The 24519-nt window shown below is 42.1% G+C and overlaps 1 protein-coding gene across 2 annotated transcripts in view; it reads right to left on the reverse strand.

Moving 5' to 3' along the window:
* Positions 1-8035: 8035 nt before the first annotated feature.
* Positions 8036-24519, reverse strand: part of LOC112252338 (nuclear pore complex protein Nup93) — a 46864-nt gene continuing 30380 nt past the window's right edge. Inside the window, exons 1-19 of one of the 2 annotated variants that reach the window (XM_024423470.2) lie at positions 21963-21984; positions 21171-21233; positions 17536-17664; positions 16037-16111; positions 15193-15285; positions 14907-15046; positions 14666-14798; positions 14352-14509; positions 13946-14111; positions 13693-13786; positions 12910-13101; positions 12669-12795; positions 12155-12272; positions 11817-11933; positions 11547-11665; positions 11266-11383; positions 11045-11128; positions 10150-10278; positions 8036-9896 (exon numbers count right to left, since the gene is read on the reverse strand). In XM_024423470.2, the coding sequence (XP_024279238.1) occupies positions 9786-9896; positions 10150-10278; positions 11045-11128; positions 11266-11383; positions 11547-11665; positions 11817-11933; positions 12155-12272; positions 12669-12795; positions 12910-13101; positions 13693-13786; positions 13946-14111; positions 14352-14509; positions 14666-14798; positions 14907-15046; positions 15193-15285; positions 16037-16111; positions 17536-17664; positions 21171-21233; positions 21963-21965 (2169 nt within the window). In that variant the 5' untranslated portion in view covers positions 21966-21984 and the 3' untranslated portion in view covers positions 8036-9785. Of the gene's footprint in view, positions 9897-10149; positions 10279-11044; positions 11129-11265; positions 11384-11546; positions 11666-11816; positions 11934-12154; positions 12273-12668; positions 12796-12909; positions 13102-13692; positions 13787-13945; positions 14112-14351; positions 14510-14665; positions 14799-14906; positions 15047-15192; positions 15286-16036; positions 16112-17535; positions 17665-21170; positions 21234-21962; positions 21985-24519 lie in introns of those variants that run through there. The other variant, XM_024423468.2, reaches the window with a different exon arrangement.

Raw genomic sequence — 24519 nt, forward strand, 5'->3', positions numbered from 1 at the left:
GGGGTATCATCTCATGCAAGACCAAGAGAGTAATCAATCTCATCACCTGTTCATGTGAGAAAGTATATGTAGGACAAACAATAAGATAATTAAAACAACGCATAGCTGAACACCGCGGCTCAATCACATGTAAGAACATTGATTATCGATTGGCAGCTCACTTTGTTGAAGCTAACCATCCTATCTCCTCCCTCAAATACACAGGCATTGAGCATGTTGCTCTATCAAGGAGAGGTAACATCGAGACCCTACTACTACAAAGGGAGGCTTAAACATTGTCCCCTAGTGGACTGAATATTGACTTTTGATCTCAGGTCCTTCTTGTGAACAATTCTCTCTTTAATGAACCAGTCTTATAAATTGATATATTCTTTCTACAGTTTATCAGCATACACCTAATATGTTCCCCCTATTGATGACGCTTATTATGCATTATGGTTGAACCAAAAAATTACATGTAACAAAATGTTTTAATGAAATAGGAAACAATTAAATATTTATGTGAAATTGAATTAAACAATAATGTATGTTGATGCTAATATTATGTACAATATTTAATTATGTTTCCATATGATAACAATAGCCTAATATATTCAATATGCTATAAACACATTTTTTTAAACAGTTTCACTCAATTCATTATTATTAACTTAATCATTATGACACACCACTCATTATTGTCATTGGTTGCACTAATTGCACTGTTTGTCTACATAACCTGGTTCAAGCATTCATGACTTTACCTTGAAGAAGGCACCTTGAAGAAGACACACCGAAACGTTGGTGTTTTACCCAATAAATTACTGGGAGTTTATATATGGAGTGTGCGACTCTATTTTTATAACTCTGTCAATAAGAGAACATAGCTCAGTTATCACTCCATTATCCTATTATCCATTATCATAAATTGTAAATTGATGTAGATTTACAATTTAAATCGATGAAGATGAAATTCATAGGGTTTAATCACTGTGCAACTCAATCAAATTTATTTATAAAGCCCTTCTTACATCAGATGATATCTCAAAGTGCTGTACAGAAACCCAGCCTAAAACCCCAAACAGCAAGCAATGCAGGTGTAGAAGCACAAGGCTAGGAAAAACTCCCTAGAAAGGCCAGAACCTAGGAAGAAACCTATAGAGGAACCAGGTTATGAGGGGTGGCCAGTCCTCTTCTGGCTGTGCTGGGTGGAGATTAACAGAACATGGCCAAGATGTTCAAATGTTATCAACTGAACCCTTACATAAGAACGAGACAATACAGTGCTGAATAAGACACAATCATAGAGTGAGTGACAGGGAACCCTACTGTTCATGTTGTGGTCGTCCATTGATATCAGGCAGCACTTTGACGTCATGGAAACCAAGGCAGAACTTGGCGATGAGGGCCATGACTATAAATGGGACACAAAGGACATGCTCAGTTTAACTATTCAAAGGAGGGGAAAGGCAAGGGGCTTTTCTGGCAACATTACATAATGTCTCTACCGCCCAGTATGGCCCTAAACATGCTACACTCACTCTTTCCTTTGCTCCTCCCTTCGCTAGGATGTCTCCGCCCACAAAGACGAGTACCTTGCACCTTACCCAGCGCTTTTTACGTGTTAGCAGGTAGGGAATTAGCAACAGCCTTCACTTTTACCTTTCACACATAACATTGACCCCTTTGCCTGATATGGCTGTGACATAATTCTATCCTATGTTATCTCTCTGACTTGTGGTACTTGACATTTAACAACATTGTATGATTTATGACCCCACATTATCAGTCTGATTATGTTGTACATTTTGAGATTTGTGCATGGGCATAATCCGATTCACAACAATAAACTCACCTCCATCATCGAACAGCCAGTACACATCAATGGTATTTTGATTTTCATACTGTGCTTGGACTGAAACACAGTATGAGGCATCAGGGTCTACTGTAACCAAGACAACATCCCTCTGTCAATACTATTAAAAAAAGAATGAACGTCATAGACCACAAACTGTATACTCTGAAAGTTATCATACATGAATAAAACATTTTCAGGGGTGCACACAGGTGTCGACACCCCTTTCTGGGCCTCAGACCCAGGGTTAACTCCCTCATCCGCAGCTCACACACTTCATACTGCAGGTCAACTTCATTCTCACTAACACATCCATAAGGAACTCATCTTTCTGATTTGACAGTGATTCACTCACTGTAGAATGCCAATGTAGTTGTCAATGCAGGATGGTCTGCTCTGTCCTCCAACTCAATCATCAAGTTTACAGACGACACTAAAGTGGTAGGCTTGATTACCAACAACGACGAGACGGCCTACAGGGAGGAGGTGAGGGCCCTTGGAGTGTGGTGTCAGGAAAATAACCTCACACTCAACGTCAACAAAACAAAGGAGATGATCGTGGACTTCAGGAAACAGCAGAGGGAGCACCCCTCTATCCACATGGAAGGGACAGTAGTGCAGAAGGTGGGAAGTTTTAAGTTCCTCGGCGTACACATAACGGACAAAATGAAATGGACAACAACCACCCGAGCCACTGCCTGTTCACCCGCTATCATCCAGAAGGCGAGGTCAGCACAGGTGCATCAAACCTGGGACCGAGAGACTGAAAAACAGCTTCTATCTCAAGGTCATCAGACTGTTAAACAGCCATCACTAACATTGAATGGCTGCTGTCAACATACTGACTCAAATCTCTAGCCACTTTAATAATAAAAAATGTGATGTAATAAATGTATCACTAGTCACTTTAAACAATGCCACTTTATATAATGTTTACATACCCTACATTACGCATCTCATATGTATATACTGTACTCTATACCATCTACTGCATCTTGCCTATGCCGTTCGGCCATCGCTCATCCATATATTTATATGTACATATTCTTATTCATTCCTTTACACTCGTGTATATAAGGTAGTTGTTGTGAAATTGTTAGATTACTTGTTAGATATTACTGCATGGTCGGAACTAGAAGCACAAGCATTTCACTACACTCGCACTAACATCTGCTAACCATGTGTATGTGACCAATAAAATTAGATTTTTGATTAGATTTTATGCCAGTTCCTTTTGAACCCCATCAGGAGGACATCTGACCAAACCTGCACCCTGGGGGAATAAATTATAACACATTAATTCAATCCTGCAGTATGGAACCACATGATTAATTGGATCTAGACCATTGTTCTACTAGATCTCACTACTGCTGCGATGGAGATGAGGCACATGACTGTTGCTACTGGCAGCGTCCACAGCTGAGGGAGAAGGCCCTCCCTTTTGGCACAGCAGGGGAACAGAGAGAGAGAGAGGTTAACGGCATAGAATACAAAAAATACAGCTAATGCACAATCAGGGATTGACATGTGTGGCTCAGCTACTTCACTACTATGGCCTATTTATTGCCTTACCTCCTCACGCCATTTGCACACACTGTATATAGACTTTATTTTTTCCCCTATTGTGTTATTGACTGTACACTTGTTTATTCCATGTGTTGTTGTTGTTTGTGTCGCACTGCTTTGCGTTATCTTGGCCAGCTCGCAGTTGTAAATGAGAACTTTTTCTCAACTAGCTTACCTGGTTAAATAAAGGTTAAATAAATTTTTAAAATTTAAAAATGTTTAATGGGTTTTGAGGAGACAAGGTAGAGAGGACGCAATTGAAATCTTCCCGCAGACTACGAGAAGTCAGGAAATAGGTTCCACATGTAAGAGAGCCAGAAGGACTTTTAGATCTTTTGAATAAAGATTGTATAATAGTCTCGCCCGTTACCTCTCATCCTGAACTCTCAGCACTTACGTTTTTTTTAATCAACGCTGTCCAGGATCCTGAACCTGTCAGAATACAGGTAAAACAGCTGTGTCAATCAGAGGCCAGTGCCTGAGATGATAAACAAATTGGTTATTAGCAAGCCTATTGTGCACACTTTTGTTCGGGCAACGCCTCCACATATAAGCAGCAGCTGTCATCACGTGCGGACATATAGGAGCTTAGTATATGCCTAAATATATGATCCGAGGCTGTTCCGATTTAACAAGGGATTACCGGTTATCAGTGGGGAAGTCCACAAAACCACATCAAACCATATACCTGCACCTTCTCCTATAGCTTACGTACGGTAAATCATTGGATCAATGAATTTGTTTCAATGCAATTAGGTTTAAGTATAGGCCTATAGCAATTTGCAACAAAAATACATTGTCACAAAATAGCTTTACATTATTTAGCCCATCCAGCGATGACATAGCCAGTAGGCCTATGTGACTTGTCTTCAGCAGGCATACGCCCTAAATCAATGTAGCATTTGAGTTCAGCCTCAATCATTCATTTCACTAAATGGATTGGCTATGCTTTTGGCCTATTCAATTGTACCATGTAAAGTCTTGGTCCCATGTTTCATGAGTTGAAATTAAATATCCCAGAAATGTTCCATATGCACAAAATGCTTATTTCTCTCAAATGTTCTGTATAAATTTGTTTATATCCTAGTTAGTGAGCAATTCTCCTTTGCCAATCCACCTGATAGGTGTGGGATATCAAGAAGCTGACTAGACAGCATGATCATTACACAGGTACACCTTGTGCGGGGGACAGTAAAAGGACACTCTAAAATGTGCAGTTTTGTCACATAGCACAATGCCACAAATATCTCAAATTTTGAGGGAGCGTGAAATTGGCATGCTAACTGCGGGAGTGTTCACCAGAGATGTTGCCAGAGAACTGAATGTTAATTTCCCTACCAAATGCCACCTCCAACATAATTTTAGAGAATTTGGCAGTATGTCCAACCGGCATCACAACCGCAGACCACGTGTATGGCATTGTGTGGGCAAGCTGTTTGCTGATGTCAACGTTGTGAACAGAGTGCCTCATGGTGGCGGTGGGGTTATGGTATGGACAGGCATAAGCTACGGACAACGAACACAATTGCATTTGCTCAATGACAATTTGAATGTATAGAGATACCGTGACGAGATCCTGAGCTCCATTGTCATGCCATTCATCCGCAGCCATCACCTCATATTTCAGCCTGATAATGCACTGCCCATGTTGCAAGTATCTGTACACAATTCCTGGAAGCTGAAAATGTCTCAGTTCTTCCATGGCCTGTATTCTCACCAGACATGTCACCCATTGAGCATGTTTGGGAAGCTCTGGATTGACGTGTATGACAGTGTGTTCTAGTTCCGCCAATATTCAGCAACTTCACACAGCCATTGAAGTGGGACAACATTCCACAGGCCACAATCAACAGCCTGATACACTCTATGCGAAGGTCATGCAAATGGTGGTCACACCAGATACTGACGTTTTTTCTGATCCTTGCCCCTAACTTTTTTTTTATGTATCTGTGACCAAAAGATGCATATCTGCATTCCCAGTTACATGAACTGTATTGAAGAATGTTGCGTTTATATTTTTGTTCAGTATATATACAGTAACTAAACCTCTATTGCACACATCTTGTTTATTTTATTTTTAAAACGTTATGATGACGTGTCCATCACAAAGGACCTGGAGAAAACTCTACCTGTTTGAAGGAGAAACAAGGTCGAGCAGTCTAAGTATCTCGTCTCGTGAGACCCTGTATTTCTGCCCCATCATTGAGGCTGCAATGGGCTCAGTTTGTTGAGAATTACGGGCATTTAAATACACCAACCTGCACCGCCGGTTATCTCGGAGAGCAACAATCTGCTGAATAGCAGCCATATGCTGTATTATTGTTGTTCCTCTGACGTCTGACAATGGCTTGGCGTTTATAGTGTTCCAGGTGTTTCCAATTTGTACCGACAAGAAAAAGCTTAACCGTGCACTTTGGCTGCTCTATAAGTGGTCATAGGTGTGCAAGGGTTTTAAGACATACCCTTGTAAAACTGACCATCCTACCAATCCTCGACTTTGGCGATGTCATTTACAAAATAGCCTCCAATACCCTACTCAACAAATTGGATGCAGTCTATCACAGTGCAATCCGTTTTGTCACCAAAGCCCCATATACTACCCACCATTGCGACCTGTACGCTCTCGTTGGCTGGCCCTCGCTTCATACTCGTCGCCAAACCCACTGGCTCCATGTCATCTACAAGACCCTGCTAGGTAAAGTCCCCCCTTATCTCAGCTCGCTGGTCACCATAGCATCTCCCGCCTCTCCTTCCAGTTCTCTGCTGCCAATGACTGGAACGAACTACAAAAATCTCTGAAACTGGAAACACTTATCTCCCTCACTAGCTTTAAGCACCAACTGTCAGAGCAGCTCACAGATTACTGCACCTGTACATAGCCCACCTATAATTTAGCCCAAACAACTACCTCTTTCCCAGCTGTATTTAATTAATTTATTTATTTTGCTCCTTTGCACCCCATTATTTTTATTTCTACTTTGCACATTCTTCCATTGCAAAACTACCATTCCAGTGTTTTACTTGCTATATTGTATTTACTTTGCCACCATGGCCTTTTTTGCCTTTACCTCCCTTCTCACCTCATTTGCTCACATTGTATATAGACTTGTTTATACTGTATTATTGACTGTATGTTTGTTTTACTCCATGTGTAACTCTGTGTCGTTGTATCTGTCGAACTGCTTTGCTTTATCTTGGCCAGGTCGCAATTGTAAATGAGAACTTGCTCTCAACTTGCCTACCTGGTTAAATAAAGGTAAAATAAATAAATAAATAAAAAGAGCCACGTTACTAACGAAGGCTCAGGGAAACACCTCGACTGCAAAAGATACATCGTAAGATGGTTCTAACGAAGATTTTTAACGCTATACGATGGCTCTGGAAAACGGGGCACGGGGCTTGGTTTGCCAAAAGCATTTTAAGGCTTGGTTAATCGTTAGAACCATTCTAACGATGAACCAAGATTATTTTGTGAAACCGGGCCCTGGTCTTTCCGCACGGTTGCCCATCGGAGTTTCAAAGCACTATAGGTCCGTGGTCAGAGTTTATATCATACCGTATTATTGATGTCGTTAATAGGCTCATCACAAATGGCCAGATCCTGACATAGGCAAACCTAAAAACTGTTCTCCATGGGTCATGACCACTGTATAGATCATTGGTCAAGACGCGCGAATTTCACAGCACGGTGGCTGACTCCGCTTGCGGTCATGTTGTCTAAGTTCGTAGGCACTGAAGGTTGTGGTGATCGGTGGCTTGTTATAGCGCCTATCCACAATTATGTAGGTTACATGTTAGTCGTTAGGGTTGTAAAAGTTGTGGAAGTAACTGTCTCACTAGGCCAATTTTGGACTCAGGACTGGTCACATGACCCACTTCAGTGACAGTCAATAATCAAATCATTGGAATGAGAAACATTTATATCGGCATAAAACAAAGACCCATTTATAATTTTCTGTGTTGTCAGGAAGACACCAATTTGCCAAAACATACAGTGCATGGGTTGAACCAGAACCGACCATTAAAAACACATTTGAATAATCAAATCATTATTCCGTTTATCTTTATTTAACATTTCCGTTAGACAATGAAAAACACAAAGCAAACCGTTTATGTGTTGTTTGAATTCGGATTCAAATAAAATACATGAGGAACAACCCTTTACTCGTTTTTTATCTTGTCATCTAATAAAAAATATTAATTGGCCAAAAACTACACGGACTGTTCACCCAATACACAGGTACTGGTTGATGACTTTTTTCAAATCCAATGTATTTTCCACGTTGTTTTCACGTCACAATACGTTGACAAATGACGTTGTAACAACGTTGATTCAACAAAGGTGTGCACAGTGGGATGTTGTGCCAGCAGTCCTTTCATCGAGTCTCTCATTAACTTGCACAGTTGAGCATACTACAATACAGCTGACACTGCAGACAAGCCCTGGTACAGAAACCTCGCTATTCTAAACTCTTGATCCCCCTGACTGCATTTGCTCCAAAATATAACTTTTTAAAAATGAATTATATCCTGAAAACATATCTTTTTAACAAATGATCAAATACCCCCTGGAATCTCCCAAAGTATAGTGTTTTTGCCTCATTGGGGAATAATTGTATTAAATCTGACACAAAATTAAGTAAAAACACATTTAATCAAATGCTTGTACATGTAATTGAAATCAAAATCACAGCAGACATTTCATCAAATGAACTGTAGGTACTCTAGTAGGTCATTTAATCTTCGGCTCCTCGAAGCTGCTTGTTGCTTGCCCTTGGCGTTTCGTTGGCAGTGGTGCAGTGCCACCCTGGTGTTGTGAAATAGCCGGGTTATAGCAGGTGTGTGGCATCGGCCTGATTCACAACACCAGCTGCAGCACACACACCTTAGAATGGATCCACCGTGGCAGAGGGAGCTCCCAGTCCATGTCTTCTCCACACACAGACCAGAGCAGGTTGTGATGTGGTGCAAAGTAAAAGCACCGTCTCAATAACAAAGGAAAGAGGATCATAGTCCGAGGAGGTAACGAACTCCAGCACAGATCCAATGATGACGGGAAGGGCTGTGAGTGAAAAGTTAAAGCACTACAGTAAAAGAGCACAGTCAAGTTTGATTCTCTCCATAATGAACACAAGTCCCCTGTGGTGACAATGGGTTAAGTTTGAGAGGAAACAGCTTCAACAATCTAGTGCAGCCAAGTGAAGCAAAGACTCCCTTCTGTGTTCTCTCAGGGCATTTCCTTCCCTTCTAACCATCTGTCAATAAGTGCAGCAGTGTCACACATGACAAGCCCCATCACAATGTTCTTTCAATTCAGTTATTACCTACTCGGTGTCATTTCTTCAGCTGCTGTGATATTATCATAGTTATAAAAAAATAATGTTATCCAAAGAAACATATTGGCCTTTCTAAGGCAATCAATCCAGTATGACTAGTAGCAAAGAGACATATCATTATCATTTAACTCCCAATAGAAAGCCACCAGCAGGGATACATTTTGTCTGTGTGCCGTTCCATCAACGAAGAGTATACAGTGGATGTTGAATTTTCGTTCTAGCACCCACAAAATCTCATTATCAATGATTTCTCAAAATATATATTTTTAAATTGCCAGTTGAGGTGTATTTTAATGTAGAACACACATCTTGTGAATACTTTAAAATGTTTTGCAAGCTTTTGTTCTTCGTGGACCACTGATTATGGCTTGTGCAATGAATCCCAATTCCCTGTTGCTTCTTGACTATAGGCTATAGACCATGTCTCAGGGATAGTTTGAGATTTTGCCAACCAAGCCCTTTTTTCTACTTACCCAGTCAGATTTGACATTTTAGTCATTCAGCAGATACTCTTATCCAGAACGATTTACAGTGAGTGCATACATTTCCTATACTGATGGATACCATTTTTATGTCCCTGCCTGCAGTTTGAGCACCATGAGTTCATCTGACTCTGGGGGGAAGGCTTCAATGCCAAAAATGTTAACTATCCCTTTTACCATAAAATAATATCAAAAGCCACAATTAATTTTTAAATTAATAATCCCAAATTAATCTAAGAGTAAAAATATTTCTTTCAGTGTTTTCTTTAAATCCAGGAGGTACTCATACCACTAATCATTTAATAGATGACCATTATGATGCATAACAATGGAAAAAACAATAAGCAAACTGCCAAACTAAATTAAAATGAATCAAATAGTGGGGTTTATAATTAAATTAATGCATAAGAAATTAAATTGAACTGACATTTTATTTCGACTTGTGAAAAAATACAAATATGGAACAACATAAGGACAAAGAAATGGGAAAAATGCTTTAAAAAATCAAATAAATCCGACAGTTAATGAGAAGGGTGGGTATGGCTGGGGCTTTGGGGTATTCTGGAGTCAGTTCATTAGGACCTCCATCTGCACCAGCCGGGCATTGGTGTCGCCTGCCATGCGGTATGGGATAATCCCAGCAAACGTGATCAGTGCTCGAGCCTGGCTGCGCAGTTGCTGTTAACAAACACAGAAAATGCCAAAAGGGCATGTTAACATCTTAGAGTTGACAGTGAAATCAACCCTGTGTCAAAACAAGACGGTGCGGTACTCATTATTCAATGAAATAACACATAATAGAGCAGAGGCATGTCTCTACTGCCCAGTCCATCACAACACATAGCCCCCAAAAGTCCCTCAAAGACTTAACAAAGTCCATCAATTTTTATCCCATGGAAAGTATTGCCCTGAGAGGTCACCATCTCCTCACCGAGTCTCTGTCCTCCATGGATCTCTGTGGTCGACCAGGGGCTCCTGCTGTGGCGCCCTTCAGACGTTTGTACTGCATGAACAGGATGTTCATGGTGGCCAGGAGAACCTCCGACAAATTATGCCTGACCTGGAACAACATGCAAAGGACAATGCAGGTAAGACAGGGACCTTTGCCACCCAGAGCCCTGCTCACCTTGGCCAGCTCATTTAGTTTCACTGCTTCCTCAAACAGGCCGTTATCCTCAAAAAGTTCTACATCTGCACCATTGAGAGCATCTTGACTGGCTGCATTACCGCTTGGTATGGCAACTGCTTGGCATCCAAGGCGCTACAGAGGGCAGTGCTTACAGCCCAGTACATCACTGGGCCGAGCTCCATGCTATCCGGAACCTCTATAGCAGGCGATGTCAAAGGAAGGACCTAAAAATGCTCAAAGACTCCAGCCACCCATGTCATAAACTGTTCCCTCTGCTACTGCACGGCAAGATGTCAAGATGCACTATGTCTGGAACCAACAGGAGGACCCTGAAAAGCTTCTACCCACAAGCCATGAGACTGCTAAATCGTTTGTTAAATAGTTACCTGGACTATCTGCATTGACCCTTTTGTACTAACTTTGACTTATCACATACGCTGATACTACCATTTACTATCTGTCAATTTTATTCCTAGTAATATGTACATATATACGCCAGTTACCTCATACCCCTGCACAATGACTCGGTACTGTATATAGCATTTGTATCTATTATTTGTTTTACTTTTCTAGAATTTCTCCATTTTCTTTCTCGCTGCATTGTTGGGAAGGGTCAATAAATAACAATTTCATTGCTACTCCACACCTGTTGTTTACTGTGCTGCATACCGAGTGTAATTACAGTGCAGTCTCTCACCTCATCACTGAAATTACGGAATGCAGCAACCCTCTCCTCCACACTGTCCTGACTCAGAGGGACCAGCTTCAGTCTCTCCATAACCTGACACAAATAGAGAGAGAGATACAGGGGAGAAGTTAGGGACAGTTAAAGAAGAGGTCATCATAACTACTATCAGTTCCATCTGAATAAACAGCATTGTGAGCCATCAGACAGGAAGCCCTGGGTGTCAGACTCACATCGTAGGCTTGGTCTATGTGACCAACATGGTACTCATCAAAGAAGGTCATGAGGTCCAGCAGCAGGTAGAAGGTGCTGTCCACAGACTTCTCTCCAGCAACACCCTGGGTCCGGTACCTGAAACAGAGAACAAGACCACACACTGAAGCTAGAGAACTTAGCCTCAATGGTCCACTCATCTTTTCTAACACAATTGCTTTCAGTAAGCCTATAAGATGCAATGTCAAACAAGTTCTAATTTCAGTGGTAATGCAGAATGTAGATGATGCCAGGATGTTACCGCTCAGCGATGGCAACAGCGGTGTTCTTCAGTCTCTCCTTATTGGACTGGGTGGAGCCCACTTGGGCAATAACAGGACTCAGCAGCCTGTTCATCAGCTCTAGGACCCTGTCTGGATTCTACAGATCAGAGGAGGAAAATAGAGAAATGTGAGGAGACATTTGATTTTTTTCTACTCTTCGTCTCTATCAACTCGGCCCATTCCTTCACCTAGAGTAAACCCACTGACACTGCTTGACCCCAACGTTTGCCACCCAGAGCCCTGCTCACCTTGGTCAGCTCATACAGTTTGACTGCTTCCTCAAACAGGCCCTTGTTCTCTGCCTCCAGCGCCACTTTTGTGATAATGGCTCGCGTGTCTCCGGCAAATTTATCAATCACTCCAGGCTGGGGGAGAAGCACAAGGCACAATCAGCTCTTTGAACAGCCCGAATACACATTCCCGGGTGCCGCGAACACAATGGAAAAATCAGCAGCACCATGATAGCTTTCACAAAATGGATCATTATGCACAATGAAGTGAATAACATTTACTGAGGGGTTTGAACCAAGTCTCTTCTCTTAAAACATACATTTATCATGAGTGAGAACAAAAGTGTGACCATTACCTTCCTGCTGCCATCTTTTTCCAGTCTTCCCAGAAGCATGTCAAACTCTCGACTCTCAATCACCAGCTCGCTAACACAGCACATAAACATGTTTTCTCCTTGGCTGTTTTTTTCATTCCTGTACCCAAAAGGAAGAGAGGATAGACAATCACATATTTAATATAAAAAAAACTATTATTTGATATACATTACAGCTTTTAATTAACAATTGAGGTCTGAAGGCTCTAATCAAAACTCTTTATTCTCGTAACCCCAATAGAAAGAGTAAATGACCCAACCAAGGGCATGTGTGAAAGCCTCTGTATTATTCATGGTGAACTGGATTCATGGCCCACTGGCTTATTCATGAGGTCTCATCTCTTCAATCACCCAGAAATCCCCTAACAAAGACTTCATTTTCCCTTTATACCGCCGTGCCTCCAAGTGTTATTGACACACAGTGGAGTGGTGGAGAGGTCTCCCCAACTGAGAGCAGCATCTCTTAGGAGGATGGCTGCAATGTAACTTAACGAACCGTAGGAAGTAGAAGTACTGTAGAGCTTCCCGGGGGTCTGTGGACTCAAACTTGCGTGTGTAGAGCATGAGGAGACGGATGAAGTTGAGCCGTCGGACCATAGGGGGGTCTCCAGCCTCCTGACTCACTGAAACGTAGAAAAACATTCACTTATCAGTAGCCATCAGCTTCAAAACTACAAAAGGTGTGTGACTAGAAATTAAGCAAATGTAGAGGAAGACAAACACGTAGCCTGACGTACACAGTTGTGCGCTCTGTCCAGATGACTTGAGCAGCAGCCCTAGTTCGTAGAGAACCAGAGCCACGTGAACAGCATGACTGCGTAGACGCTCCACCCGGAACAGGAAAGCCACAGCAGCCTCAAACTGGGCCGTGAGGAACAGCACCTGGAAGTACAGGAACGGCTGCTGGATGGCTGAGAAGTGGGACTCTCCTGCAGATAAACTCTAAATTATTAGGATCACATTATGGGAAAGGGAATAGAACATGCTAATTGAATATATATTAATAAAGTCAGAAATGTATTTGCTCCGCATTACAAAGATTCTAAACAATTACAAACAAACCAAAACTATTCCACTTCTACTACTTCGTCATCAACTTGCATTAATCCCTCTCAGTAAAGTTCATGTTCAACTAAGTAGGAAGTAAACATGAATACATCAGCCATTTTGAAAGGCAGCAAGCTTATCTATGAGTCACAGTCACCTTGTATTGCACTGTGTTGAAATGAGCGATATAACAAGCCATGATTCATCCTTCAGGTGGCAGAGCTTTGCCTCCTTATGTCTGATAAAACTTAAGAAAAGTTTAAGTCTTAAGAGTGAACAGTGAAGCACTTCTTTATCTGAGCAGAGCAGTTCCCAGGGGGGACTGAGAAGTGGTGATATTACACAACTCTACTTTAATAGAGTCCTCCAGTCCTAGACAGTATTCTCTCTTAGAACAGAATTAGTATTGAAGGTCTATTTTTGTTCAAATTAGTAGTCTGGCTGTCATGTACCCAGAAGTGTTCTGAACTCACCATAGTCCTCTAGAAGCTGTTTCTGTAGCTGGGCCAGTGTCAGTCTGTCCTGAGGAGCACTGCTGCCGTCGTCATCGAAGCACACCTGGTTGAGCTGTGGGCATGGAGGAAGGGACAGGTCTACGTTAATGTGAGGGCTCATTTACAATAGGCAAACCTATTTGACCTGATTCTCCCCAACTAGCGCTACGTATCATGTACAGTGGTAAAATATTAATATCCTGACTCTACAGACTGGTCATCAGGCAAGCACCTTGAGCCACAGGTAGTCCTCGGTTTTGTCGGCCACCTCTCCATGGTTGTCTGCAATGTCACACTTCCCAATGAGGCAGTAGACGGCCCTCTTGTAGGGGTCAGCGCTGTTCCTCAGCACTCTGCGGTAGTGGAGACGCAGCTTGTTCTCTGTGGCAGGGGCCAAGCTGAGGAGAGGACACAGCACAGGTCAGACAGAAAGCAGTAGACAGAAAGAGATGGAGAGAAAACAAGTACTAAGGAGATTAGATTTGATTCATATGAGCAAAGAAATCACACTGGTGCTTTGGTGTTCTGAGCCATAGAGTTACAGCACGTCAAATTCCAGGAGAAAGTGAAACGGAAAGCTAATCAGCCTTGACCAGTTTACTAACACAGCAGAGGTACATTATGTGTGAGGTTCCTACCGCCTGTCAGGGCTGTTCATATATTCCTGGAACCAGGTCTTGAAGTCTCCCAGCTGGTGCTGAACCCGGTTCACCACCTGCATGGCAGCCCCCAGGTCCCCACAGCGAAGGCAGTAGTAGATCAGAGCCCAGACTGGGTGACCCTCCACCTCACCATCCTATTATAAACACACACACAGCGGCGTTAACCTGCATGTCTCTACACTACACTTAGTAACAGCGCCAACTGGAATAGTCCAGGGCTATGTAAGGCTGGGCACAGTGCTAATGTCGTTTCTAGCAGAATGTGCTGCAGTGCGGAGGGGCAATAGTACCTGCATGCCTGGCAGAGGCCCTGGTAGCTTGATGTTGAGGAAGCTGCACACCAGCTGATAGGTGCCAGGGACTCCGCCCAGCTGGGCCTGGAGCAGGTTCCCAAACACCGTTACCATGGTGTAGTTCTTGTAGCTGCCGTAGAGGGAACACAAAGAGAAACGTTAGTGGAGGGGTAACTACATGAGTGTATTTTGCAATACATTTAGGGAGTGTTCTCATTCTAAGGCTCTCCCCTCTGACCTGTTCTCCAGGAACTGCAGGGCCTGCGTGACGAAAGCCATCTGCATGTCCACGGACGTGCGGCTCTTCAGCGTGTCTTTGGCTGGGACCAGCAGCACGTCTGTCATCTGCTTCACCATCAGCCACATATCTGACACGTTCTGTAGAGACAAACATATATACTCGTTCAGATATACACACTCGTTATCCAAAAGGTCCACAACTGGCCATTGGAGAATTTACCAACCGAGCGGAAGACAAACGTAGACAGAGACAAAGGAATGTGGAATGGTTCCGTGAAGCTAACCTTGTCATCCAGGCTGTCTACCACTGAGGCACAGAGGTCTCCCAGGTTGGGCTGGACGTGTCCGTTCACTATCTTCTCATTGAAGACGTAGATCTGAGGCGGAACAAAAGCAGAGAAACACTTACAGATGGGTCAGAGGACAGAGAGGTACTGACAGACTGAATGCTGTCCGTTTCAGCACTAAGACCAGGGGGCCCTGATCCGCACCTCTGTCCCAGTCGTCCCCAAGGGAACACTACGACCGCATAGAGAAGTGATGGATGATGAAAAACAGGACAAAAAGGATGAAAACGTTCAGCAGGTCATCAAAGAAGATCACAAAGAGCAGCATGATGACACCGCAGGCGATATGGCGACACATTCTGTCCTCTTTAACCAGTGGACTAAAACTCCAGTGTTCATCGAGTGACTGGGGAGGACGATACAGAGACAGGCTGACCCCTGTGAAATGGGGCAGAGAAATTACCCAACATGCCCTGGCTTTGCTAGCTAATCAATTCTTTGATCTATTGCTGCCTTGTTTAGCAGGACCACATAACTATGAAGTGAAGTGCACTACAGTGCAGCTGCATCCTGACTGAGGCTGTGCATCCATTTCAGCCCACGAGGTTCCAGGGCACTTAGCCCCAGGCTGACTGGATGTATTACAGCCTATTAAAGTCTAATATCGTCACATAGGGAAATTTATAAAATACACGAGAGAGAACGGGTTTGGTGTTTCACATCTTTGAACATTTTAAGTGAGACTAATTGCAGACTGCACTTCCCTTTTTTTGCTATGTACTGTAGGTATCTCACGTTAAGTGGTGCTGCACTGCAATCAGCGTCAGGCCAAATTACTAACCTGTCGTCCATAGGCTACCTCCACGCTGTCAAGAGCACTCCGCCCAGGAGTCCCTGCGTCACTCACAAAGCTGGGCTGCAACACAAACAGACAGGGAGACGATACAAGTCATTTCACTGAACGTTAAATAGAAAGCTGCCCTGAGAGGACAGGGTAAACCTAAAAAATTGTGAATAAAAGTGTGTAGTTATGTGATGGCGAGAGAAACGAAGGGTTATTGCCTCAATCTTTGTTGCTCATAATTGTAGTCGTGACCAACGTAGCGTGAAAGCCATTGTGAACAAAGCTCACGGTTGAATGCACTCGCATTATAAAATGCACGCACGTACACACATCAACATTTATCCAGATCAACCATGTATTCTTGAGAACAAAAGGGACACACCCATACAATGTACATTCCATGTATAGGGCAGTATAAATGTACATTCCATGTATAGGGCAGTATAAATGTACATTCCATGTATAGGGCAGTATAAATGTACATTCCATGTATAGGGCAGTATAAATGCATATTCCATGTATAGGGCAGTATAAATGCATATTCCATGTATAGGGCAGTATAAATGCATATTCCATGTATAGGGCAGTATAAATGCATATTCCATGTATAGGGCAGTATAAATGCATATTCCATGTATAGGGCAGTATAAATGCATATTCCATGTATAGGGCAGTATAAATGCATATTCCATGTATAGGGCAGTATAAATGCATATTCCATGTATAGGGCAGTATAAATGTATATTCCATGTATAGGGCAGTATAAATGTATATTCCATGTATAGGGCAGTATAAATGCATATTCCATGTATAGGGCAGTATAAATGTATATTCCATGTATAGGGCAGTATAAATGCATATTCCATGTATAGGGCAGTATAAATGCTGTATGAGACATGGCATTATAAGAGAAGAGAGTATAGACAGCAACAACTGAACACAGAAGATAGTGCGTTTCTGGCATAGAGAGTGAACAGCAGGTCACAAATTTAAAATGTAACTGTTGGTTAATAATTCAATAAGCACAGGGAAAGACAAATCAACTCTAACACACACACTCCACAGGACAATGTGTAACAACTACAGTTAGGAAATTGTGATTACCACAGCAGTTTTCCTACTGTGCTAAATATCTGGAGCCCTGAAGGTTATCTAAACAGTTACATAAAACAAACATATCTTTGGTAAAGACTGATAACATTGTGGGAGAACCAAACTGAATGTGCTGGATCATTATCCATTATTAAAAACAGGAGTGCTTGCCATTTATTTTATGAAAAATAAAATATTTAAGGAAAAATCTTGCAAATGGGAGGGGCCTATTGAATTCTGCAACATCCATCTGGGTTAGTAAACATTTTTGATGAGTGCGTATTTATCTCAATGTGGTCAAGTCATATATTATATGTATATAGATTATATCTGGATGTGTGCTTTATGCACTGGAGTTCATAGGGCTTATAGGACAATGATAAACATCAGATGGAGACACTGACCTCTACGTCTTGGCTGAAGTCCAGAGCATCTTCCCCTGCTCCCAGCAAGGTGTGCAGTACTCTCTGCTTCACCTGCTCCCACTGAACCAGCATGGACTCACGGTGGTACTCCTCTGCCAAGAGGAATGTCTGACAGAGAACAAGAAAAGAGAACACGTAAGTACGAAGAGCGAGAGAGAACCAATTTAATTTGGACACACCAATTTGAAAATAATTGAGAGAACCAGGCTAGGCTGCATAAATGGGTTAGAAACCACATGATTTGTTTAAAATAGCCAACGCTGCAAAAACTCTCGCCATGGGAGATACAGTTTCTTCAGAAAGTATTCACACCCCTCGATTCCTTCCACATTTTGAATTGGTTAAATTGAGATTGTGTGTGACTGGCCTACACACAATATCCCATCCATAATGTCAAAGTGGAATTATGTTTTTAGATATCATTGCAAATGAATAAAAAATGAAAAGCTGAAATGTCATGAGTCAATAAGTATTCAACCCTTTTTGTTATGGCCTAAATACATTCAGGAGTTAAAACTTGCCTCACAAGTCTCATAATAAGTTGCATGGAGATTTTTTTAAATTACTACCTCATCTCTGTACCCCACACATACGTAAAATTCTAAGGTCCCTTGGTCAAGCAGTGAATTTCAAACCCAGATTCAAGCAAAGGCCAGGGAGGTTTTCCAATGCCTCGCAAAGGGGGGCACATATTGGCAGATGGATAAAAAAAGCAGACATTGTATATGAGCATTTCAAAGTTATTAATTACACTTTGGATGGTGTATCAATACACCCAGTCACTACAAAGATGCAGGCGTCCTAACTCAGTTGCCGGAGAGGAAGGAAACCGCTCAGCAATGTCACCAAGAGGCCAATGGTGACTTAAAACAGTTAACTTACTCCACAATCCTAACCTAAATGACAGAGTGAAAAGAAGGAAGCCTGTACAGAATAAAAATATTCCAAAACACACATCATGTTTGCAATAAGGCACTAAAGTAAAACTACAAAAATATGGCAAAGAAATTCACTTTATGTCCTGAATACAAAGCGTTATGTTTGGGGAAAATCCAACAACATATCACTGAGTACCACTTAATATTTTCAAGCATGGTGGTGGCTGCATCATGTTATGGATATGCCTGTCATCGGCAAGGACTAGGGAGTTTTTTAGGATAAAATGAATTGGAATAGAGCTAAGCACAGGCAAAATTCTAGAGGAAAACCTGGTTCTGCTTTCCAAGTTCACCTTTCAGCAGGTCATTAACCTACAACAAGGACAAATATACACTTGAGTTGCTTTCCAAGAACAATGTTCTTGAGTGGCCTAGTCACAGTTTTGACTTAATTCAGCATGAAAATCTATGAAAAGACTTTGCTGTCTAGCAATGATCAACAACCAACTTGACAGAGCTTGAAGAATTTTGAAAAAATAAATGTGCAAATATTGTCCAATCCAGGTGTGCAACGCTTTAGAGACTTAACCAAAAAAACTCTCAGCTGTAATCACTGCCAAATGTGATTCTAACATGTATTGACTCAGGAGTGTGAACACTTATGTAAATGAGATATTTCTGTATTTCATTGGCAATAAATGTACCAACATTTCTAAAAACATGTTGTTTTCACTTTGTCATTATGGGGTATTGGGTATAGATGAATGAGAAAAAAAAAGTTTAAAAAAAGTTTCTATTCAGGCTGTAACACAAAATGTGTAATAAGTCAAGGGGTATGAATACTTTCTGAAGGCACTTTATCTGTGCACAATAAACACCTCCAATCACCCATGCAGGCATCCTGGGGCCCCATACAGTAAAAGTGAGATCTGGGACTATGCGGGCTCTTCAAACTGGCTCACGCCCTGTGATGCCTGGGTGTGTGGAGGGATGGGATTGTGAAGCTAAAGTGGGTCTGCATTTATGGCTGGTCCAGATTTAGCCAAGAACCGATTAGAATCCAGAGACCTTATCTATCTCAATCCCACCGGGACAGTGGATGCTAATTAGAACTGTTCCTAATTAAACCTGGTCTGAACTCATGCAGAGGAAACCATTTTAGAAAGATAATAGGCAAAGGGTTTATATTGGTACAAGGTGAACAAGTCATGATTGACAACACAGGGTACGGGTTTATTCTTTTTATTAAAAAGTGTGAGACAGAATGCAACTATAGCCTATTCAGGAGAACATTTGGTATGTCAAGATGTCATGGAGGGAAACCTTTGGCTATACAAGAGCAGAGTGTGAGATTTATCAATATGAACGTTTGCTTGAGCCGGTGCGTAGATTTACGCATAGCCATGACCAGTGGTGGAATAAAGGAACTGCTTGTCAAGCGTAGTATGTGGAAAATATGTGAGAGTTAATTGTATTTTCATTGTGACCATATCAGTGCATTTGTTACAATAATAATCCCTATAAAGTACAGTCATTTGTTAAATTAGACATATGAAAAGTTAAACTTTATGAAATACTATAAAAGACTGAGATAATGGGAAATGGAATGAGAGATGGCTGATTTTGCTCGGTTGGAAGATTTAGCACACGCTGCATTTCGCAGAGTGAGCGTTTTTAGAAACAGGTAGGACTATTTTTGCAGAAACGACAGATTGGTTTTGGGAAACGATATCTGATGAGCCAATCTTATAGGATCCTTGCGAGGATTTAGAACCCATTTAGAAAGGCCAGTCCGGTAAACATCAAAGTGTTATCTACCCTCAGGTTTTTGGCATCTCGCATCCCTTGATGAACCAATGTTTTGTATGCAATAACATACAATTTCCATAAACCACAGCACAACAGGGGTTTCTTTGCCACCAATGGGTTCCCCAATACGAACGGCGCAATAGACAGCACCCATATCGCCATAAAAGAGCCATCCCAAAACGAGTTAAAACTATGTGAACAGAAAAGGGTTCCACTCAATGTGCAGGTGATAGGTAATAAAACATTGCTGAATGTGTTGGCCAGGTGGAACGCACAACTCGTTCATTTTGCAAAACAGCCATGCTGGTCTATACGCCTACAGGAGGGTGCTGTTGAGGATGAATGGCTTATTGGCGAGTGTTGCCTACTCATTTGAAGTATATTGCCATTGGTAAAGCAACTTAGAACTGTCCTAATGGTCCTCTCTTTGTAGCTTTATTACATTTTACTGGTCAAACCACAACTGGGCAAGTGAAATAAAACCTTTCTGTTGTATTCAATCTCTGACACTAGCAACTCTATTTCAGTCTCGGAAAAGTTGTTTTTTTGGGGTTGTGCCGTTGTAGGCTATTTCATGGTACAGCGTTGTATATTCCCACAGGTTTAAAAAGGGATGATTGTCTATATGGTTAATTAGGGGCGTTTCGAAATGCTAATAGCCTAGGTTGTGCAAACAATTGGTATTTATCAACAGATCTCCTACCAGTGTGCGTATGATGCTCATAGGATTGTTTGACAAATCACACTTTTTCTGTGTACGAACAATCTAATTTCCTTCCGTAAGTAGTATTTTAGAATAGTTTCAACGCAATATTGATAAATGAAGCCCCAGGTATGTTAAAGCCAAATGGGAATATTAGATGTGAACATGGGGTGCAGAGAGGGTGTGGTCATGGCAAACCAGTCAGCCAAGAGAGTGCCACTTACCCTGCGACGTGACTCCTCGATTGCAGAGAGCAGCGCATTGTCCCTCTCATTCTTCAGAAAGCCCTGGAAAGACAGAAATGCTGGAGGTTAGAATGGCTTTAACCAACATTCCACTTGATCACAATCAGGTCTCCTGCAAAATGCTAGCTGCAAGGGCTAACTAAGGAGAAGAACTATCATCATGAACGCTGTGCTTTAAATGAGAGGCCAGCAATCAGGGCATAGCAACTTCATGTTCATAGTAGCCGTAGAAGCCTCCTCCTGACCTGAAATTCTAACCACTCAAAATAACTCCTGTTACGTATCTTGTCAAGCATTAAGCCATTTTCATGCTCCATCCCATCCCCACAAACCCAGAGCCCATCAAGGCATTTTACAGCTAATTCAACGAAGCCTGACTGATGATGAGCACCAGTCGATTAGACGTACCGCACCTGGCCCTTTGTCCTCGTATCATCCCATCTTCAATTTCCTACCTTAGGGAACAAACTCCACAGTGGGCTGAGATTCATCAGCATCTACATTTAACTGACTAACATGATATAAAAGAGACGGATGGATGCATCTTGAAGAGACTAAAATGTTTGTCTGTCTGCGGTCTCACTTCCTTAAGGGGTCAAAATGGTGATATAACAAGCCTACCTTTCCAAAATAAATAAAAAATGCCATTACTATTGCAATACCTACATACAAGGAACTCAAATTGACATCTTGTTTTGTCATGTTAGTCATGGGTTTAATTCATGAGCAAATTTGCACACAGCTGTGTAGGTGCACGTAGACTGTGCTCACCATCTCACATAGAGTAAGCGAATTAATGTACACTTTGGCACGCACAGAGAAACATCAGCCTCCACTCCTTCCGATGTCCGAAGAGAAAGAGAAAACATTTTGTACCTAGAACAGGCAGAACCGCCCTCGTAGTGGACGTTGCCACAAGGCAGCCAGCCAGCCCGAGAGGTGGGGGGAATAAAACTCACCCACCCAGACACACAGCAATGTAAAAGAGGGCGGTGGTTGAGGGGTCAATGCATCTAAACTAGGGTGGGGTTAGAAGCTAAGAATAAGATATAGCCTACTAAAAAAAAAAATGGTGGTGCTGAATCGTCCATAGAGCCATCGCGGATCGTTAGGAAACCAAATTCCAGCCCATGAATGAATGGTACCACAGTGGTGACCAGCTTGCCACAATGACACAGATACCCTGATAGTCAGCACAATGGATGTCACTCTCACTACGCCCATTCTCTGTGATCGTGGACACTGGCTTTAACAACTAGGCTAAATGCCAGCCACACCCTTTTACAATGTGAGGACATTTATTTGCCTTAAAAATCGGATAATTTAGCCTATCGTTGCCTTCCATATTCCATAAGTCTGCTACAGAGGAATAACCGACAGACAATCTCATGCCTTTTAGAGTGGAATTTCCTTTTATGCAGACAAGACATTTTTAAAGCTGAAAAGGGTAATGTCATACTTTAGTCTGCGATTAAGGCCTGCAATTCACAATGGCACATATTTACACTTCCTCGCACAGCAATAGGAGATACTATTGAAATATGTAAAAAATTAAAATAAACGGTAGAACTGGCGAAAAAAAGAAAAGAGCAAATGGAAGCCTAATGGATTTAGTATTTTCCAGGTGTCAGTATGATATATATAGTAGTCTATCCCCTTCTCTCAGATAATGGGCCTTTTCCTGCAGACTGTCTCGGCACCTGTCATCTCTAGGAGGGACCGCGCAGCATCCCGTCCAGCCCTCCCCACCTCACCTCTCCCTGCCTCAGCCCCTCCCCCTTCGCCACAGGCTCAAACCTTCCCCACAGGCTCAAACCCTCGCCCCAGTCTGTCCAATCCATCACATCACCAGACATCAGAGTGGCAGCAGTCCGCATCTTGACTGACAGCTATAAATTATCATTGACTTATTACTTCAGCAGCCGACCGTCAAATGACAAGTGTAAATGAACAGTGCGAGAGGGGGAGGCGGAGGCTTTTCAGTATCGCAAGCAATAAGAGCAGTACCTATCCTCTATTCAAAAGATAAATCAAAGGAAGATTTCCTGCTATATCTTGCCAATTACATTTCTTGCTCAGTCATTGTGCTCGGTCCTCCCATCGTCTGTGGCAGAGAAAGGAGCGCCCCCCTCAGGAGATTCTGCTCTCCAAACGAAACAGGTTCTACCCAGTTTACACCCTAAGAGCTGACAATGGAGCTATTTATATACTAGGAGAGCTCAGGTCAAGTCTCCAAACACAGCAAGACACACAGAGAATACATCTGAATAAATGTATACATTTCCTAGTGAACTGGCATTATGTGGAAGAATATAACAGAGTACCAAGATTAGGCTATGCTTTTCATTCTATGGTTTCCAGAAAGTGAAGGGTCAAAAGGGAGGGGGAACTTATCCGCATTTTAATTTTCTTAAATTTAAAAACCGTACACTTTAGGCTATCATTTCAAATGTAGGTTCTAAACTCCCTGAGTAACGGACAAAGAAGCTGTAAACTCCTTGGATCTTTTATTCATGGCATTTATCCAGCCAAATACACATGTGCAGTATGTAACACATATAGCCAGCTGGTCTGACTCGAGAACCTTCTCCTACATAATTGTATTGTCCCTCAAAATGTGTGTGGCGTATATACTGCATACGATTTCGCAAGAACAGAAAACATTCACTCTAGTTCACTAAAGTAGAACTCAAGAAAAAAAAGGACAGCATAGGAATAAATGTACATGTAACACATGGGCCATATCACGGTGCTGATTCGTGTCACATACATACAATTCTTCCCAGGGCTCAGTCAAACGAGCAGTCTAAAGGTTCACAAATCATAGTGATTTTACTGTGTCTGTACATAGTTACAACATCACACGCAGAAAGCATTCTAGAACATCTTAAAATCAATTCTCTATCATCTGGATTTACATGTTGAATTCTATGTTTCATCCTTTTCCCTTAGTTCTGCATGTAATGTACTGATGCTCAGCAGTTCCACAGAGATACAAAGAAAAAAGTGTGATGGGTCAGTAGCTGAAAACCTGCATCTTCATTTACTCTGACAATGAGCGGAGCAGGGGAGGTGAAACCCCACCCTTATGCCACCACTTCCTGTGTGGAGAATAAGCATTCATATAACTGACCATCACCATCTTCATAGTCACAGACAGAGATGGTGACAGAGTGAGATAGAGGAAAGAGAAGGTGACAGACAGATCGTGACAGAGACAGAGCAGATGTACAAACGCAGAGTGTCTGTGTGTGGAGGCAATACTCACTCATGCTGTGGCTCAGCCTGCCAGGCAGGGAGAGAGAGAGAGAGGAGAGGTGCAGGTAAC

The sequence above is a fragment of the Oncorhynchus tshawytscha genome, linkage group LG06, assembly GCF_018296145.1.
Source record: "Oncorhynchus tshawytscha isolate Ot180627B linkage group LG06, Otsh_v2.0, whole genome shotgun sequence".
Lineage (NCBI taxonomy): Eukaryota > Metazoa > Chordata > Actinopteri > Salmoniformes > Salmonidae > Oncorhynchus > Oncorhynchus tshawytscha.